The sequence below is a fragment of the Passer montanus genome, unplaced genomic scaffold (assembly GCF_014805655.1).
Source record: "Passer montanus isolate IOZ18808 unplaced genomic scaffold, ASM1480565v1 scaffold38, whole genome shotgun sequence".
NCBI lineage: Eukaryota > Metazoa > Chordata > Aves > Passeriformes > Passeridae > Passer > Passer montanus.
In genome coordinates this window covers 7,065,689-7,087,003 of record NW_024368596.1, presented here as the reverse complement: position 1 = coordinate 7,087,003, position 21,315 = coordinate 7,065,689, and the positions used below count along the sequence as shown (strand labels likewise).

The window sequence follows — 21,315 nt, the reverse complement described above, 5'->3', positions numbered from 1 at the left end:
AATAGCACGGATGCTTGCTCCTTGTTATCCCTAAGAAAGCTGCCACAGCCGCTTTTCTCTTTCAATATCTACTTCCAGGAAAATCAAATTATTTTCAGAATATCAGAACCATCTTCCAGACAGTGATGAATCTCATCCTCACAGCAATAACCTAGCAGCAGTAACCTAGGATAGTGCAATCAAAATAAAGGGTTTGCAGAAATGTTTGTACAAAAGCCCCCTAAACATGAAGTTTGAGTGGTTTTGCTGCTGTTTTGAAATGCAGACCAAACTTGCTGGAACACTTGCAAAATGTCCCAGATGTGCCAAACAAGCTTCATTCATAAAGCTGGGTGACACTCAGCCATTGCACTGTGCCTGGCATTTGCAGTTTAGTTTTGTTTAAGCTTAGGACATAACACAGCATTTCAAATATATATACTGCTGAAATTTTAAGAATCATGAAAACATCTTCACATCTCATCTACGAAAACTGTCAAGGTGCATCAAAAAGTATGACCTCTGCAAATTTTTCCAATCTGATCAAGGACTGTGTTGAGAGCAGAACCTGCTGCTTCTCATGGTCATTTATCATCCAAAGAAAATTGCAAATTAAAACACACCCTTTCCTGTGGAATACCTGCCATCAGGAAAGGCTGGTCCTGCAATCATTTCCCATGATAAGAGAGATCTGGGGCACTGCTCACAAGCCACTGCTGATGGGAAGCTGTGATTATTTGGTAAGGGGGCCCTGGGACATGGGAGCAGAATTGAAGTGCTTTGCCTGGTCCAATGTTTTGTGTAACTTTATAGATTCATACTCTGTCATAGAGCTGCCTCTGTGCTGTTCATACAACCCACTTACCAATAGATTTATGCCTGACTTTATTTTTCTATTGAAAACCCTGAGAGGTACATTTTAAGTATCATTTGCCTCACTCCGGACTCTTAAAGAATTGTTTCCTAGGATACACTGTACCCAGAATAAATTTTAAAAAACAAAATTACTGTACTGGCTCCATACAGACTCCACATATGCCATCTCAGGGAAGTTTATTAGTGGGAAAAGGAGCTATTTACCTGTTCATCTTCACTGTCTGTTCCGCCTAAACTCAAAGAGCTATGACGCTGAACAGGGTTGGAGGACTGTGGGACAAAATGAGGAAGAGGGTAAGTCAAGGGAAGTATCACACTGAATTACCTTGAGCTGGATATCCAGTGCTAATTATGAGAACACACAAGAGGAAAAAGAAAGGAAGGGTCACTGGTCCCTGCCTTACACAGTAGGTTTAATTTCTTCATTGGCATCAAACGTAAAGCAGGGGAGATTTCTCCTGCATTGGGAAGTTCCAGGAAGGCTGACCATAGGAGGCAGTATATTTTATAAAGTTATTTTGGGTCACTATTTTCAAATCATCACATTTACAAATTCTCACAAGTTCACTGAAATCTGAAATCATGCATTTGCTAATGATAGAGGTCAGAGTCCTGGTCTACAGACAAGCATGGAAATTGCACCCAGAAAGGGTATTTGCAGGGTCAATTTCTAGGTATACCTCTGAGTGAAAAGTCCACAATCCATCTAGGTAATTTCTTCTGGTTCTAACTGATCTGTACCATCATGTACAAACAAACAAAATGGTCTTCCCCTTCCCTAGGCAGATTTTCTCTTTTCTGTACAGATGGTCAATTATACCTTGTTTGGTGAATCTGTCAGAACTTCATGAAGGGTTGAAATTTCAGGAGGGCTTCTAGGTAAGCCATCATCTTCAGAAACAGCACCTGCATCTTCCAGTTTTTTCCCAGTTATAACAAGAGGAGGTGATCCAAGTTTGACATTCTGCTGCAGCTGAAGCTGTGGTTGAAATATAGAATATAAACTTTCATTGGTACAATTAAAAGATGTTCTGGACATTGTGACCCACATGCTCCTATTAAATATACAGGATCTTCTAGTTAACAGAAAAACTTGAAGTAACAATTTATAGAAAAGAGCCATTAATAAAATTTTATCCAGCTGCATTCATCAAGGATCCATCATTAAAACTGGTGTTGGTATAAAATTAAAATTAAAAATGAAAATCGGTTTTATTCAGTTATTTAACAAAAGAAGACAGGAATCTCACCATTCCAGAAAATTTACTACAGTTTAACTCAATTTAAATTTAAAACTTTCAAAATTCTAGATTTAACTATTTAGTCACATAAATTTAGGTATTTAGTCACACAAAGTATTGTCAGTCAGCATTCCCAATCCCAGGTTTATGTAGTCACCTTTCCCTCACAAAGCCCTTCCAAATTTGAGAGCTTGTTACAACCCTCTCCCACACAAGCAAGCTGAGTCACAATTTTTATACAATACCAAATTAATTTCATTTCTGGTCCACCCTAATTAATTGCTTGTTAATTTCCCCCACCATCACATCCTGGTCATGTCTACAGCAAGAATGGTAACAGCAGCCAGGAACAACTTGGTTTGTAAAGGAGTTGGGGATTCTTTTCCAGGATTGCACAAAAGAATGCTCTGGCCGGCCCTGACCCTAGAAAAATACAACAAAGTCTTCAAACTCACAAGCAGCCAGATGTTCCCTCAAACTAAAAATGTTCAGATCTCAGGAAACACCATTACTAAAATTCTTGGCTTAAGTCTGTCAGCTGTGACAAAGCTGGAATAGAAACAAGGTCTGAACACAAACTTTGTCCTTCAACTGAAAACATCTCAACAGAATATTCCAAAGATAAACATCCAGACTTACTTTTTCTGGTTTGTTTTTTTTTTTTTTGTTTGTTTTTTTGCTTATTAAACCATATTGGGTAATTTTAAGCCTAGTTTTGTGTTTTCCTGCAATCTATGCAGTCATTTACACCTCTGTAAAATAGACCTAAAAAGCTGCAATTCTTATTCAGCAAGGTTCATTTGCAATGTAATTCCTATAGATCTAGCTGCCACACAGGGTAGCACGATGTCTGGAACACCAGACCCCAGTTCAAACAGCTTCCTTTTGCAATTTATGGGCAATATATTGCAATGCTGTGATATGTGGGCAGCACAAGGCATGCAATATAAGTGCGCACTTAATGGGAAGGAAAAGACAGAAAGTCAATTTTGCTTTGGTCTCTTTTCACAACTTCCTGTCTTAGATTTATTAAATTTATTACATGCAGACAGAAAAGTGGTGTGGGGGAAACTGAATTTGCATTCTGTCTTCTACTGGTGGAAGTTAATTTACATTGCTAAGAAAGTAACTGCTTTTATTAGTGCTTGGCTTTTATTCTGACAAGAGTCAAGCTCACAGAAAAAGCCTGTCTGTCAGAGCTACAAAAATAGTGCTGGCAGTATTACATTACTGTGGAGGATGATGGATGGGGAGAGCGCACAGTGGACTGCAAACAGCATGAAAAGAGCTTTTTCCCCCTAACAATGTTCTGTAATATACAAACATGTTTTCTTCCGCTACTCCTTTAGTTATACAAAAATAGCTTTGCCCGTGTTGCAGCCTTAGAGAGGAACAAGTCCCTCTGTGCATCTTCTATTACTTAACATGTGACTCAATTGTCTTTTGCAACATGAAGCTCACACTGAGCAAAGGAGGAATTTCAATGACCTTTGGCTCCTTTATCAACCATTTGTATTCAGTCTCTGGAAAAACCTTAAACTTTTATCTGAGTATTCCAAGCTGGGCAGTTAGTGACATGCAATTAATATAATCAACAGTTCATAAGGGAGCTGTCAAGGAGGGTTCAGTATTTCCTTGGAAAAAGGAAATGACCCAGCAGAATACAGTGTCTTTTGCTGACAGAAATCAAAAGAATAATTATATAAATAAAGCTGTCAGAGCATCCTGACATATCCATCATCCCACACACTTACACAGCCACTGGCACTACCATGTATAGTGAAAACATCTGAGCCAGAACTGCCAAAAAGAGTAACACAAATAATATTTAAATAATAACAGTTAAAGGACACACTGCAGTATAAATAAATGGCCTTAACCCAAAAGCAGTAGCTATGAAGTAAAGAACATAAATCCCATTGGAAGAGGACACACTTAATAAAGAAAGTTTCCAAGAGTTCATGAACTGGATTCACATCACACACTAAGAGACCTGGGCAAGGCTCAAAGCACCAGGTCTGTTCAAAAATTCAGCTTCCAAGAGGCAGAGTAGATCCAAAAGTAGCAAATTTGGCTTTAGGCACTTCAGTCAGCAAAATCCTAAGGCACACAGCAAAAGGAATCAAGCAACAGACTTTCCTGGGAGACAGCTGACAAAAAGCAGCACTACTGATGGGGGGATGGTGCTCTCACCTGTAAAGTTTTCACCCTTCCAGGTATGTTTTCCTGAGACAAGCCGTCACCTGTCACATTTCCTGGTGCAGACTCAAAAATGAAGACACTGTCATGGGACAAGGCTTTGTTTCCCATGCTGCCCTTGGGCCTGGAATGGAAGGAAGGAAGGATGAGTGGTCAGAGCACTGGGTACATTCCCCACACCAGGGCAGAGGGTGATAAAGAGGCCACAGTGGGATGCATCATGCTTCACTTCAGATTTGTGCATGTTTAAGACAGTCACTCTTTGTTTCTTTTAAACTCAGAAGAGAGGAAAAACACATTTGATCAAATGCAGATGTCCCTTTGCAATGCACTCAGCATCTGCATTGAACACACAGGTCAGTTTGTTGCCTGGAGAGGGAGTCCAGTGTGATTAGGTCCCATGTTAGGAGGTAGGTGGATGCAAACCACCCTCAGAAAGGTGCAGAAAGGGACAACAGGAGTCCCCTGCCCTCCTTTGGTGGCAGTGTGGCTAACATGAGACATTCAGGATACAGCTTTTGCAGCCTGGTGTGTGTCAGATGTCGAATCTTCTCATGTCCAGCAATAAAACCAGTTGCATTCACCCATATCCTAAATATGATCAGATCCCAAGTGTTTAAAAAATGTAGATGGGACAAGTGTCCATGGCTAGAGTTACAGACCTATCAATGGCCAGGTTAAAGTGCCTAGGTGAGACATTCCTGCTCTATTTCTGTGCTCATTGGCTGTTCAGCCCAGTGAAGCCATGATGAGTTCCCACAGCAGCTGTTAACTGAGTTGTAATTAACTGAGATTGATTGGGCTTGGGCTATTAATTTATGCAGACCAAATTTTGCACCCGAGTGGCTCAACAAGGAAGGCTCCAAATCATTTATTAACCAAGTTCCACCAGCACAGGCAGGTGCTATTTGTACATTACTTTGTCCAAAGACAACAAGGATAGCCTCTACCAGGATTTCATCCTAGTCTTAAACTGGAAAGCATCACAGAATATTTTCTCATTGTTGGCCAGCAGACTATTAACAAATACAAATTACAAGGATTCCTTGGCTCAGATGCTACACAGGCAATGCTTTGCTTCTGAAAGTTTGACTCTGGGGAGCAGAGGATGATTAGGAACACAATTCTGACAAGACAAACTCAGCATGTAAAAGCTCTTCTGCAAGGAAGTAAAATAGAAGAGGTCTCTGCTATTTGCCTAACCACAGATTCTCTCTTTATTTAGAAGAAAGCCGAGAAAGACTGTGAACATTCATTAAGTAAATGCACTACATAAAAAACCCCAAACAAAACCCCTTTTTCCTCCTGCATCCCCCTTCTTTACACCTCCAGAGACCCCTCCCCTAGCTGCTGGGCTAACCCTTCTGTTGCCCCAAAGGTGTAGTCAGTCAGTCTACACCTATACACAGCCCCACAGCAGGGCAAAATAAATTTTCTGTAAGTTTATGTTGTGTTGAAGGCAATCAGAGCTGTTTTTCTCACAGCACAGGTCAGAGTTTGTGCTTCCTCCCATTATATATCATGGTTATTAGCTCTGTTAGTCTACAGGACAGCAGCTCTACACACAAGCAAGGCACTTGCCTTATTTCTTCATTAATGAAGCCATCCCATCCTTTTGTGTTTGATTTTATAGTCCTTTTCAGCATGAGAGATATTCCATATGGGCAAGACACAATTTTACTGCATTAGGAAAAACAGTCATGCAGCTTTTATTTACTGCAATGTATGTTCAGTATTAGCTGGCATATTTTATTTATTGCAAAGAATGTGTGTACATTAGGATGTATTTGCCTTTCCATCTGGGGAATTCTTTACCCATAAGGGCTGAGGTCTCCTTGTTCTTGAGACTGCCAATACAAGATCTCTGTCTTTCTTTCTCTCTCTGAATATGTATCAGATGTGTTGGCAAGAGAATTACTGTATTTTCTTCTGGCAGTCACCAAAAAAAGCACAGGATTAAATATAGAATTAACTGCAGCTTTAGTACAGATCAGTCTTTTATGTGCAAATCTACATTCCTCTGTAATTCCAGGCAGTATATTTATATGTATATGTATATTTCTGCTGAAGCTGAAGATGCACTAACTAAAGGCCAGATGTTTCAGCCAATGCCTGCCCACACTGATTTCCCCATACAAGTGCTCAGTTCATTCCTGTGTATCGAAATTCAAGCTTCCCACCAAGCCAGAGGAAATGATGGGACTCTAAGGGCAGTAGTTGTGTAGTTTGATGGTCTAAAGATTATTAGTGAAGCAGTGTTTGCAGTGCAAGCTGACAGCTCGTATCACTGCCTGAGAAAAGGACATCCTTGTGCACTAACACCGTTCAAGGAGCTCAGAAATGCTCCCATGGGCTTGCAAACCTCACACACACAGCCCTGCAAGGATGGCTGACACAAAAACAGGACCCTTCAGCTGTTATCTGCGCCTAAAGGGCCAGGTAAGAAAGTTAAAGAAGCGATCACGCACTGATAATATACCAGAAATACTTTTCTCTTTACTGCAGCCACGACAGAGGGCATCAGTGATGCTGACAAACACCCACACAGCCTCACACGTCTTCTCTGTACTAGCAGTACTCAGCCACCATCCTCTTCGTGTAAGGTTGCTGCTGATCAGACCCTCCTAGACAGATTTCAAACGCTAAAAACAATCAAAGCAATCTGGGCTATCTGCAGTCTCAGACCAAGAGCTTGGAGCACCCCTGCTCTCCCTCTCCTTCCCAGGCTGACTCTCCAAGCACCAGCAAAGAAAGAGGAAATTCCTGGAATTCCTTCATCAGCATTAGGGCTTGTTTTGCACAAATTTGGACAGAGGCTGCTCCCAAAGGGCCAGCTCATGCTTTCATCCTACTGCTGCGAGAGGTCCACTTTTATTTATTTTCCTTCCCTGCCAGCTTACCCAGCCTCCCTCGGTGAATGAAGTGCAGCAGTGTTGAGCACAGCGATGCTGACATCGCTGCTGGACTGGCAAGGTTTTAAATTACTCTCTCCCCTGGGAGGTGGAGGTTCTTTCCTTTTCTTCTTGGCAAAGAAGTTCTTGAAAGTCTGAAATTTGGATTTTTTCTTTCCTGCAACATGAAAAAAAAAAAGAAAATTTATGAAAGTTAGTGGTGTTGCCTAGCTTGGGTAATGTTATCTCTTAAATTCTGGAGGAAGCCTCAAAGCCGGAGCAGCCCATTCAGTTTCAGTCAGCTCCTTTGTAAATAATTCAGTGCTGGAGCCCAGTGAAAGGTGAAGCTTCAATTCTTACATTTGGTTCCTATAAAGAAACACTGGCACTAAGCTGACAATAGTGGTGCCTACCTAGGTTCCAGTCTATACAAAAATAAACTTTATATAGAGAATGTATCTGTCTACAACTGAACAGTGATCATGTTTGGTGTATTTTCAATAAAAATTGCTGTCAATGTCTTTAGGTATGAATGTTCTTCACTTAGTTTGGTTTAGTTCTGCTTACTCTTTGTTCAGTGCTCTAAGGAGACAACACCTGAAGGACATTCAATGTTGGCAAAAATACTGAAACTGGATAAAGAATTAATAAACTACAAACCAAAATATCTGTTTCCACATTAAACAACTGTCCCAAAATAAAATCGACATCTTCTCCAGGGACACAGAAGCAAACTTAAATTAAGACATTGTCGTGCAGGAAAGCCCCAAATAGAACAGCCCTAAGAACACCATTGGAAAACTGTTAATTTGGTTTCAGATTTTCCATAGTCCAAATGAAAATATGAAAAGAACAAAACAAACAAAAAAAAAAACCCAAACCACCATGAAACATCACTGATCTTTTAATAATAGCTAAGATGCTTCAACATTCTTATGTATATTTTCTTTCAGCACACAAGTCCTGCATTTTGCCCCTGACCCTTACACTGAGGGGTCACTTTGAGTGGTTTGGGCCAAACTATTGTACTAAGACCCCTGTGATTGACTCAAATACATACTCAGAGCAATAACATCATTGCATATCTGAGCCAGCTTCATTGTTCAATTAACACTTTACAGCAGTTGGCACAATACATGCCCACAGCTGGAGGATTCCTTCATAAGCAGGGCATTATCTCAAGACAATTATTGTCTTCTCCCAGCAATGATTTAGTTGGTGATGCTGTGTCTCAACGTGTGCCCTGTGCGTGCAGGGATCTCTGCCAGGGGCCTTATCTGGGCTGAAACTGCCACCACACAGCTGCATCACACAGTGGCCACTTTGAGAAACAAACAATGACACTGAGATCTACTCCCCCTGTCTCCCCCTGCTCCTCAGCGCAGTGCCAGCACCACGTGTCAGGACACACAAGGAGGTGGCATGATGTCCCCAGGGCCTGGTGACACGGCTGCCCCTGGCAGAGCCCCCAGACCTGCAGCTGCTCTCCAAGTGACCTGGGCTGCTTCTCACACCAAAGCATCTTTCAAACCATGGAAGGTGAGCTCTCACTGCAGTCCCACAACAACAACGGGACGTGGCTGCTCTTAGGGAGGGTTTGTCACTGGAAGGCTTTGTTATCTTCCACTGCTGCTTATCAGGCAATGAGTGAATGAGGCAGCCACAGAAAACACACAGGTTGTATTGCTGTGGCCCAGCCAACAGAGCTCATCCCAAGGGTTTGGGGTTTGGTAAGGCTCCCAGAGGGCTCAATGAGGTTCATGCTGCAGCTGTAGCAAGAAGTGGCAGGAGAAGACAGGTCACACAGCCAGCACACTGAGCCTCCCCAGTAAAACAAGCGTGGTGAGTGTGCTTCAGAGCCTTTGGAAACACATCCTGACCATTCCTGTCTTTCTATCAGCAACCAGACAGTGTGTGTGGTATTCTTCCAGGAAACTTGTCAAAGCTGATCTGGTTTATCTTAGACAGGCAAAACAAAAGCTTAATGAGTTTAATGAAAACAGTTCCCCAAAATTATCAATTGTGCAATGACTGCTAACATAGTCAATGACTCAAAGAATGAAATGGCAAACTTTGAGACAGGCAAAGGGCTCTGCAACTCAAAAGCTATCTAAATGAGGAACAAGGACATGTACATTGGCCATGTACACTGGTGAACTGTCAGCTGTACAGACAGAAAGCAAGCTGGATTCCAGTGCAGGCATTATTGATGAGCTTAATTAGATGCTGGTATTTCCAGAGAACCAGGAGAGTTTAAAAAAAAAACAAAACCCAAAGTGAAATATTGATGAGCTTAATTAATGCTGGTATTTCCAGAGAACCAGGAGAGTTAAAAAAAAAAAAACCAACCCAAAGTGAACCAAAATCCGCTCCAAAAAGCCCACCACACAATAGCAAGTGCTCCTAAGGATGTTTGGGAGAAGCAGACATAAGTCTTGCCACAAAAGCAAACCTTGCCAAGGTACTGCTCCAAATACTTGTCTAGATCAGAAGTGGTGCTAACTGTAGAATGGAGGCTACAGAAAAGAATTTCCAAACACTGCCAGTGAGCAATCCCCAGCTGGCATGGGACAACACTTGCACCATTGTGCAACAGAGGGGATCTGATGCAGACACATCAGGCACTTCAGTGCCTCCTCTAGACTCTAATTTATTGCTGCTGTGTGGGGTACATCCCCTCCAGCAATAACTCCTCTTCAACCATGCTCTGCTCAGCTGCAAACATTCAGCTGCCTCAGATGAATGAGAAGACAGTAAGTTTCCCTGCACTTCCAGAGACTGGCACTTGCCATATTATTATGTAAAAAAAGATCAAATCACTAATGGGCACTTAGTGCTGGATGCGGATGGAAACTGTGGGACTGATCTGTGAGGGAGCACTTAGCAAAAGAGACATGGCTCAGAAGGACAATGCTCTTGTTTGCTTCCTGCTGGAACAGCTGTGCTCTGGCTTTGCACACCATGAAAAGGATGCCACCTTTAAGCTAAAGGTGCCTGCATCTCAGTGCACTGTGAAACAGCCCAACATGACAATAAATTGGTAGAATCCTCAATGATACTTGAACTAATAAAATACAAGAAACGGAAAAAAAATCATGGCATAACAAAAATACAAGTTCAAACAACTATGCCTATTTCTCCTTCATCCACTGGTGATTTTTGAAATCTTATGGTTGCAAATCTTGTTTTACGGCATTAAAAATAAAACACTAAATTCCTAGGTTACTGCCCTAAAAAGGAAAAGCCTTCCCAAAAATTAGTTGCTTATGCTATGTTTTAGCCAACTACAACAGAAAAGAAGCAAGAATAAGCATTTTCCTTTCTCTGTAAAGTTTGTGAATTCTGTATTTTTTACTGTATGTGTACTGCCTATTCCATTGTGTCTCCTGTACACAGAGAGAATTAACTCAGGACTTTCTGCTCTTTGAAAGCATTTTCCTTTCTCTGTAAAGTTTGTGAATTCTGTATTTTTTACTGTATGTGTACTGCCTATTCCATTGTGTCTCCTGTACACAGAGATTTAACTCAGGACTTTCTGCTCTTTGAATAGTTATTCCTTATAACAAGACAGAAAATAAAAGGTTGCTTCTTCCAATGCAAAAATTGAAACTGCAAAAAACATAGGGAACATCTGATTAGGGATGTCAATGATCACATTCAAATTAAACTATTCATCTGGGGATCTTCTATGGTCTCTGACTTCCTAGGGTGCATTCAGGAAGTATTTTGTATCTTCTGTTTCCCTCAAATCCAAGGACTAGATATTTTCAACATTAAAAACACCTGGGAAAAACCCCAACCCACAGACAAGATCCTCAGAAAGTGTCATGATTGTAGCTTCATAAAATTACCAGATATTGGCAGTCAGACAATAAAATCATGGAATTCAGTATCACCAACGCTGGGTGCTAACAGTTTTTGGACAGCAACCTGGTTCCTGCCACAAAAAAAAAAAGGAGTAGCATGCATTGGAAGCCTTGCACTACAGACAACAAAGCAAACCTCAAGAAATCAGTCTGACTGACTGGACTGTGAAGGGTGGGGATTTTACCCTCCCAGAGCCTTTACATCGTGAGCTAATTATGAAGAGGGAGAGGTGAAACAATCCTTCATTACCTTTGGAAGTAAACAGAAGATTCTGAAATGGCTTTGTCCAGGTCCAGCCAAGTGTCTCCTGAACTCCTTGGCAACAGCACAGCAGCCTTTAACTATTTAAAATTTTGTTCATTTAGGGTCAGAAATATTCCTGGTGGATTTAGAGGCAACACTTCAGATCATGTCCTGCTTTTCCTATCACCCAGGTCAGAATTTGACCTCTTTTCTGAATCTTCTAGTGAACGTGAGTACAATATTTTCAGGCATTGGCTTCAAACAAGGTTACCAGATTGCTGGGATAGCACCAGACTGTGTGACAAACCAGATTATAAATGTAGGAAACCAGGAGTGCTGAGCATCTATCATTACACTTTCTTCACCTCTATCCATCTGCCAAGCAGAGTTCAACTAACAGTCTCTTTGCAATTTGCTTATCTCTTCTAACAATATTTTGATAGTGGCAAATATATTTCTAAAGGATAAAGCAAGATGACCTTTAAAACACAAACATTTAAGACGATTGCAAAACATTAGCCAAAGAAAAGAGAGAAAAAATCAAATGTTGTGACAGCCACTTCTCCAGAGATGCTTCAGACATGATGCTATTCCTCATATTCAAACTGGCAAAGGGGATCTCCTTTCATGTAGACAAGTCTCTGGCATAAGTATGATATTTTAATTTCTTAACTATTATTCCATCCCCTCACACTGTTTGCATCAAACCAGATTAAATAAGTAACAAATGGCTGCAGAGAAAGAGAGAGGCTGCTGGGGGTACTGATACAGCTCCCACAGACAGGGGATTGTTAACAGGCTCAGCTCCCACCTCTGCAGGATCCATCAACACAGGCACAACCATCAGCCCTTCAAGCTCTAACATCCTGCTTCTAAAACCCAAGTCAGAATCAAAAGGAATATCCTCCAACAGGATATGTTGCTCCAGCATTGCACATTAAAACATATTTTCCATAATACTGACAGCTGACAAAGACACACAGAATTTTCTTTACTCTACAAAAGAAGCCCCCAAAAAACAACACTGCAAAGCAGCTCACTACAGACCTGATTAATTGAAGAAAACAAATCTTCCAAATCAGCTGTACACTCAGAGAACAGCTGCTTACCTGTGCACTCTTCGACTGTGTCTCCAGTTTCAGGTGACTGTGTGACCTCTGTGGGCCTCGTAGCCATTATGCAGTCACTGAAACAGAGATGAAAGCATCAGTTAAATTTTAGTCAATCACCCAGCAGAACATGGTCCCACACAGCATGAAGAAAGAACACAGCTGAATCCTTTCTAAAACTACATGCCCAAATGGTTATCACAACCATGCCTGGCACACTTTTGTGCACTTTGGCCACAGAAGTTTTCATTTTCCAGTGACACTTACTTCTCCAGCCACAACTAACAATCCAGTCTAATCACTGCCAGCACCTCTGTCTTGTAGGAGACCAGAATCAAAGCTTGCTTTCAGGAAAGATGTCATTACACTTGCTCAGCAAACACTGTAATGCTCCCCACTCTTAGAATAATGAACCTTTGCTAGGGAGTGTCAGCTTCACACTGCTGTAAAAAACAGAAGTCAGTGCTCAGCTGCCCAGGGTTCATGCATTACAGCGTCCTCACAGCAGGCACCAGTCTAGTCTGTCATCATTATTAAAACCAGTTAAGCATCAGCACTGAAACATCATTCCAGGCTATGCTACATTTGTGGAAACCAATAGATCAAATTTATTTTGGATCCAGTGCAATCAGCTTTTAACCACAAGCTCTGAAACCTTATCGCCAGCAGGGCTATTGATCAACCAAATTAGCTGATGGCATCATCTTCCTCCCTGATGAAAACAGAAGTTCAGCCTAGTTTTAAGATCATTCAGTGGTAACTGGCTCCACTTTGTATTTTCCAAATGGGTGTCTGCCACAGACAAAGGAATGAAGCAGCAGACCACAGGAGTTACAGAACAAATGTCAAGCAACAATGGAAAGGTGACAGTTTAGCAGGGCAGCTCATAAATACTGTCCTTTGTTATGGAAGGTACCTCAGGGATACTTTCATGTAAGTGGAGGTTCCCATATGCTGTCAGGACTCAAAGAGTAAGAATCTCTACAACCAAACCCTGCTCTCTTTTCTGCATAGATCACATCTAACCATTTTCCACATTTAAGTGCTGTAACAATATAGCCAAGTCAAGTATCTCAACAGCAAACAAGACTGTGATTCTGTACTAATTTGGCCAACCACTAAACTCTTCCATTTCTTCTGCATCACCCACGTACTCTAAAATCTGTCATGCCCAAAAGCACTGGGACCTTTCTATGAGCCCACATCTCAGACAGCCTTAAAAGATGAGGTGCACAAACTCATGGGCAGAGGTGTCTGTCAGAGAAAAGAGAGGAGCAGCTCAGGGAGGTGAAACAGGCAGGGCTCCTGTGACAAGAGGCCATGGAGTTAAACATTCCCTGCACTGCCCACACAGACAGGGCAACTGTAAAGCTGCTGAACTCTGGGGAGGAACTGGGGAGGGATAAAAGAGAAGCAAAGTGCAGTCAAACAGATCCCCTGTGAGCACTGGCCACAGGAGAGCATCAGCACAATCTAGTTCCAAATAATCTCACTTCAACTTGTTAAAAACCAATGAAAAAGTCATTGCAACAACCAGGACTGATTACACCTTTCCTGACTGAGAGGCACTGAGGTTGTTCTTGAAACAAATCTCAGACAGTACAAAAAGTCATTGCAACAACCAGGACTGATTACACCTTTCCTGACTGAGATGCACTGAGAAACAATTCTCAGACAGTATTGACAAGCAATAAAAAATAAGATTTCTAAGTTTCCTTCTGGATGATCATAACCATTCAACTTTTATCCTTTCTCCCCCTTGTCTCATCAATTATCTATGAAAATGTTTGCATTTCCTGCATACTTTTCTTTAAAGCAGTCATCAGTAGACTTTCTTATAGACTCTTTCTTTATATTAAAAAGAAATTTGGTTCCAATTTTTCCTCTCAACTTTATACACCACGCACCCTGTATTAGATTTTTCTGAGGTAAAGGGAAATGCATTTGAAATAAAATATTGAGAAAGCATTCAACAAATTTACAGGGACAAACTGACAAGTCTCCAGACTTGAGTCTTTTCACAGAATTTGAGTGGACCTGGATTTTGGCTCATCTAGACCTCTAACTTCTGCTTTACCCACCTCCAGTTAAACCAAAGCAAGAGAAAGTTGATTTTTTCACATCTAGCTTTGTTTGCATCAGCTCAACATTTATTTAACTCAGTCATCTCAGCTGCTCACTCAGAATCCTTCCAGCCTTTGAAGACATTTGACTGCAGTGTTTATTGTAACTGCAAGCATACATTTCCAACTGGTATATCTTATACAAGTAGAGCTTCAGCTGCAAAGCAGTTCAGCTCTGAGGCAGCTTCTTCACAGTCAAATCAGCTCCAGCATTAACTCAATTTTATAGTTGAGTTCTCTGGGGCACATGGAGCTCAAGTGTCAGCTACAAGGGTGCCCCATTTAGGACCTCATCATCTTTTTCCAGTGAACTGAACATCACAGATTTTCTCAAGCTTTGAGTCAGGTGAAGTAGCTGAATTACAGGAAAAAAAATCCATATAATATGTGGTGTATATATTCCACCAGCAAAGTGGAGGTTCCATCATTAAAAACCTGATGACATACCTGGAGGAAAGTTAGCAATTAGGTGGCATTTAGACTTCAAATTCTGGTGGCAGTGAGTTGTACTTTACAGGGAGCAGTTGGCAAATGTTCTGAGCCACAAGCCCTAGCCTGGAGGTCAGTGTAATGAGAAAAAGAGGACAAAACCCCATCAATACAAACACACATGAGTGCACAGGCATTAAGCAATCGAACCTCCAGACATTCAGCACTTCCAGGCCTTAATAACAGCAGACAGACACAGTGTCAGGATGTATCAATACCATGTACACCCAGCCCAATCAGCTGCACTAACCCCCTGTGAGCTCTCCCAGAGCATTACACCACTAGAGACAAAGTTTTAAACAAATACTGTCTGTGTATTGATTTTCAGTGATAAAAATATCAGGTTAAATAAATGGTCCTTTAGAGCAGTATTTGTGATACTCAGGACAGCTGGGAGAAGATGCTTGCAGAGGGATGCAGGACACTTCTCCTTAGTGTGGAACACTGGGTGCACTTCCCCAGTCTACAGCTTTCTAATATGTTCTTAACCCTCTCTCAAACGGTGTTTGCAATCCCTGCACATGCACAGACTTCCTGCTGCAGAGGTACAGAGCACACAAGATGTGAATCTGCCACACCCCTCAAAAGCCAGACTCAGCCATGGCCAGCAAATCCACTGCATGGATTCCTATGCAGGGCCATGGAAAGGACTGAAGGTTTACTAAAAACAGTGTTTGCCTCTCCCAGCACAGCATGATGGGCTGGATTACCACAAATGTGAATTAATTAATTACTTGCAAAGAGTGGCTTCTTATGTCAATGCAATCACAAAAATAATACTGACATTATTAGACCCTATTTGCATTGCTAGGGTGTACTTTAAAGCAATTAAACTCCTACGAAGTTGCAGGGTTTGCTTTACCTCCAAAAGAGAGAATGGAACTTAGCAGTCACCACCACCCTCACTTGGTCTGATGTTTTAGATCCAGGCTGTCTCTGCTATCCCACATAACATTTCCATTGATAACCCCACTGTGCTGCATTCACTCAGAACTCTCCAACTCATTACAGGAACTAATGAGTCTGAAAAGTAATAAGAAATCTCCAAGAACAGGAGAAATGTCCTTGTATCCCCTTTGCAAACTGAACCAACTGGACAAATATTTGGAGTACTCTATTGGAGGGCAGTGATAGGGCAAAATAAATAAAGATCCAGGATGGTGTTCTGAGCATTTGCTTTGCTGAGCTGAACACATGACTTAATAAGTACATGGGGGGTAGAGGGGTGAGAGAATCTCACCAAATGAATAAGAGACAATTCCCTTTCACTGCTTGGTTTGTGTATTTAAGGACTCCTGGGAAGTTAGCTTTGTACAGGATTCAAGTTTCCTGCATTCAACAAAAGTTCAAGACCAATGCTCTCTGCTCAGCCTCAGAAAAGGGACACAGCCTCCTTGCTGTCTCTCCAGTGGAGCAGAAGACCTGGAAACTGCACAGCAAGCAAGCTGCTAGCCCACCTTCAGTGCTTCTTCAGCTTCAGTCCATGGCTCTGCATAGGCACTCCAGAAAGCCTTATGACAGAGAGATCAAAGGAGATGCTGAACCCTGAACAGCCTCTTTCTTATCAAATAAATGCTTGAGGAAATAAAGCCTCAAGAATGCAAGGCACTGCATTCAGTTAGCATCTTCATAGCCTATAGAAGACAGACAGTGGCAAGCAGCCAAGAGAAAGAGGTGAAATTTCTGCCTGGAGCTTTTAAAGACCAATTTCCTCCATGCTACAAAAATTATTTGAAATCAAGGTTATGCTCCAGATTTCAGGACACACACTTTCCACAGCAAGAGGCATCAGCACAGGAAAATGGAGCCTGTGGACCTCATCTGGTCCTCCAGGTCACCACCCTGCAGCCAGCCTCCCCCAGAACACACTTCAAGTCACTGCAGGACCTCAGAGAAAGCCCTTCTATTTCTCCTGAAAACTAAGGTTCAAAAAAACACAGAATGCAGGATGGTTTAATATTCAGATTACATTCTGCAGCAAAAGGTGAATGAGAGGTTAAATTTTCTTCTCTGTTATTAAAGCACATTAGAGGACTGTTCTGACAAAATGTGGTTGATGGCTTTCCTCTCTGGGATCCCAACAATCTATCAATGAACTCATTAATCCAATGACAGCTAAGTGAAGTAAAGTTTATCCTCTGCATCTTCATGGAACAGGATTTCAGAGTCAATCATACAGCAATAGCAAAGGCAGCAAGACTTCTATTCAATTTTCACACCCCTTGAGCACGTCAGAAACTCAGCAACCAAAGCTCCCTTTGCTGTCCATGAGATGAGTGACCTGCACTTCAAGGCCCACGGTCACAGAATATGCTGAGCAGTGTGGGATTCAACAAAACAGCTTTGTTGCAACAGGGCACAACCCAACATGAGAGGGGGAACCAGGCTCTGACCTTGTACAGCTGATCCCATTGTGCTCTTCTACAATGGAGTGCTCCTAGGATGGAATTCCCAGGTTTTTTTGCCAGCCCCTAGCTGGTATCTCCCATGGGTCCTTCCCATGTGGTCCCTCCCATGACTGTTTAATGTGGGTATAAAAGCAATTTACACCAGCATTCTTGCTACTGTCTCCACTGGTAATGGGGAGGGGAAGAGTTTATAAAGAATATTGATCTTGTAATTTTCACTGAAGGAGGGATAGTTCAAGAAAGTTTAAGGTCCTTTTCCAAGGATCACAAATAATAAATACAGCAGTAGTACCCACCAGGAAGTCTGGATAAGCATCATTAATATCAATAAAATATTCTCTCAGAATCAAGCAGGGGGTCATAATCCCCCACAGCAACAGACAACATTCAGCTCCTAACCTTGACAAGATATCCAGAGCAAACAACCATCCACATGGAGAGATCTGATCCCAGCTCCCACACCTTGCATTCAGACAATGCCCCGACCCCCCTCTGTCCCCACACCTTGGCTCCTCCGTGAAGACTCTCCAGAGACAGGTCCCAGGGTGCTGAACTCTTGTTTGCTACAATCTGCTTTGAGAAGCCTCTGCCTGACAGCAGAGATTCTGAAGGATTTCTGCTGTTCAACAGTGCCTGAAGCATTATGTCCTGCCCTCCTAGTGAGTGTGTGTGCAACACTAATGGAAAGCAGCTGGTGGGCTGAAGCAGACTTTAAAAAAAAAAAGTAAGAGGAGGAAATGCCTTTCATACAGTCACACAGACTCATTCTGTAATTGTGTGAGAAGCCAAGAGGATAAGAAGGGGGAAGGGTAAATGGGAAAAATTCATAAGCACTCTGTTACCAGTCCAGAAGCTGAGAGAGCCAATTCCTCTGTCCCCTGCCCTGCTGCCCCATCTCCCCAGACCCCTCTGTCCCTGCCTGCTCCCCTGCCTTTTGTGATTTAGCCCTGCAGCTGTGTCCTGGTGTGGGGACTGACTGCAGACCTGCAGCAGGTACCAGCAGCAGGGCAGCTCTGGCTTGCACTCAGCTCAGGAGGCCAAACTGAAGTCCCAGAGCTTTGCAGCGCTTGGCACCCACGCCAGACAGATTAACTTGGTCTGGTGCCACTTCAAGCTGTCCTCATGTACCTAATTACTCTGCTGTGCTTATTAGCACGATCTTGGGTAGCTGCTGTCTGTGCAAGATCTCTGCTGCAAGTTTGTATCAGCTCAGACAATACAGCAAATATCTACCTGCTAGCCAAAAGCCAAGGAAAATGCTTCTTGATAGCCCAACCCTAATAATAATTTATCACAGATTTTACAGTGCATTTGCAGAGAAATGTGACAGAAATTTGCCCAAATCAAGACTGGCTCTAACATAGTCATGATCTCAGCCACAGCAAGATTTTGGCCCCAGACTGTCTCCATTTTAAAGGAATGGCCATTAAATGACCCAATTAAATTCCACCACTTGGCATTAGCCTAGGAGTAAGTTTTTCCCATGTATTAATTCTTTTTCTTCACACTAACACACTGGGGAAATTTCAGGAAACAGCTGGAATGAGGATCTTCTCCCACTCTTCCTAAAAAGAAGAAAAAGAATAGCAAAGTCTTCCAGCAACCACACGAAAGGAACCAGTTGCCAGCAGTAGGAGACACCCTCAGATCCACTTGACACGGATACTTTGAAGTAGCTGTGGAGGAGGAGGAACATGCATTTGAAAACCAAAGGGATGCAACCAAAGGCTGCCTTTGCCAGCTAGGGAGCTGCTCCCAGAGAGCATTACTGCCTTTGGAAATGGTTTCAAGGCAAAGCCAAAGGAAATGTCAAGCCACTATCACTGAACAGCAGACGTGCCTCATGCCAGCAGAGTCGAGATGTCAGAGTCAAGTATGGGAATAAAAGCCAAGCTCACTGTCTCTGCCTCTCCAAGTGGTAAATTCAACAAGCAAGTGTAATCTTCCATCCCAGGTCTGGTGGTAGGCATATTTAGCCACTGTTTTCTAGCTTGTGTATGTGCTTTTTACCCCCTCTCCAAATTCCTAATTAATTTTGTCTCCCCTGGAACATTCAGGCATGAAGTGAGATGACTGGGATCTGACCTGTGGGGTGCAGAGCCCTGGGAGTCCATGGGCTGCTTTGTAGGGATCAGCAGAAGGTGGCAAAGGGAAGAGGTTTGCCATCAGCTGGCTTCAACATGCTCTACAGGGGCTTGAAAGACTGTGAGCCTGAGAAAACTTCATGGGAATTGCCATATCTGCAAACTCTGAAGGTGACAAGTATTAGTTTAGACAGCAAACTCTATGAGACAGAGCTTGTCTTTTAAACACATTCTAGCAGATGGAGGCTATTGGGCTGGGATTTGGGTAAATTCACTGGTTTTCCTGGCTCTGTCATTGAACAGCAGGGCAAATTACTGCATTTCTAACGAAGCCAGGTTATTTATCACTCAGCCATGAGTTTCTTTACCTGAGGAATCACAATGGTCACACTGAGCTCCTGCAAAGCTTCATGAGCCCTGTGGGAGAGTTTGGGATCACCTCTGCTGCAGGAGAGCAGCATGCTGGAGCTGTATGGACTGACACAGGTGCTAGAAACACATAGAAGGTAAATCACAAAAAAACCCATAAAATTTCACAAGAGTAATCTGCATATCTGCCTTGGCCCCATATTGAGTCACAGTGATTTCCAGTATGTTATTCTCAGAAACTGGGAAGGATCATTACATCCTGGGCCAAAAAGAAAAGAGTCCGGAGGCATTTTTACCAAACTAAGCTGTTTGACTATTGCAGGAAAAATGAGGCTGAAACAACAGAGAACTGAACACCAGATTGAAACACGGAACTTGATATCTAAAGCTTTCTCCTTTTTTAAGGTTTTTCCAAAACAGTCACTTATCCCTCAACTCTTGGTTAAAGAGCAGCTTAAAGATGGGGAAAAAAAATTTAAAACTTCAGATACAATGGAACTTCTCAGGACAAGATATAATAAAGACATTTAATGGCATAGAATTCAAAGTATACTTAAAAAGGAGGCAAACAGAAAATTCTGGGAGAAACTGTTACAAATTTTCACTCTGAAGATCAAAATGCCATAAAACCAGACAGCCATCTTTTGGCTATAAAGAAGCAAATAAAGCACAGGCTTTGTGGTCTCAGAAGCTGCCTTTGGCAGGAAGCTCAGGAAATCTCTCTTCATGTGAAGTCCCAAAACCTATTTGTCAGTATCTACTGCCTGCACACACAACAAATAAAAAGAAGCAGCTGAAACAGTGTCTGGCTGGCTCACCCCGAGCTCCCACTGCCCCTGGGCATTTCTGCAGCTCAGAGCCCCTTCTGAAGGCCAGAGGCAGGCTCTGTGCTTGCAGAGTGTGTGAAGTTTGATGGTTTCCCTCCCTTCTTCTGTTCTAAAGAAACCTCCTGCTGTCCTGCTCTGCTCTCTCTAGAGCCTGGGGTTAGGCAGCTCCTGAAGTACAATTGCTCTTGAAGCACATGGGGAGCTCCTGGAGCCAAGGGAGATCATCCATGTGCTCAGAACAGTTCCTGAGCCATTTCTGTCCCAAGGGCAACTCCTGACCTTTCACTCTAGCACGAGCAACTACCAAAAAGGGATCCTCCTTCTCTGGGATTCCAGACACAAATACCTCCCTAAAACAGGATCATCTAAAATAAGATTATCTGAGCTAATGCTGTTTTGCAGCAGTGGAGTTTCAAGCTGAATTCAACTCTATTTTAAGGCAGTGGTACAGCAGCATCAGGGAGCAGAGAGGGTACAGGGCAGCAGAACTGACACCAAAGACAACAAGAACTGCAAGATGGGGCAGTGACAAGCAGGCACATGGGGGAGAGAATCGATGGGGACAAACATTCTGTAAGATCTTCACAGGCCAAGGCTGCAAGAAAGGAAG

General features: G+C 42.5%; 1 protein-coding gene across 11 annotated transcripts in view; it reads right to left on the bottom strand.

The window, feature by feature from the left end:
• Positions 1 to 21,315, bottom strand: part of KIAA1210 (KIAA1210 ortholog) — a 58,643-nt gene that overhangs the window by 16,887 nt on the left and 20,441 nt on the right. For 10 of the 11 annotated variants that reach the window (XM_039717308.1, XM_039717306.1, XM_039717303.1 and 7 more), the window contains 5 exons: positions 12,406 to 12,482; positions 7,196 to 7,364; positions 4,290 to 4,419; positions 1,676 to 1,834; positions 1,060 to 1,125 (listed from right to left, as the gene is read on the bottom strand). In XM_039717308.1, the coding sequence (XP_039573242.1) occupies positions 1,060 to 1,125; positions 1,676 to 1,834; positions 4,290 to 4,419; positions 7,196 to 7,364; positions 12,406 to 12,482 (601 nt within the window). Of the gene's footprint in view, positions 1 to 1,059; positions 1,126 to 1,675; positions 1,835 to 4,289; positions 4,420 to 7,195; positions 7,365 to 12,405; positions 12,483 to 17,929; positions 18,057 to 21,315 lie in introns of those variants that run through there. The other variant, XM_039717314.1, reaches the window with a different exon arrangement.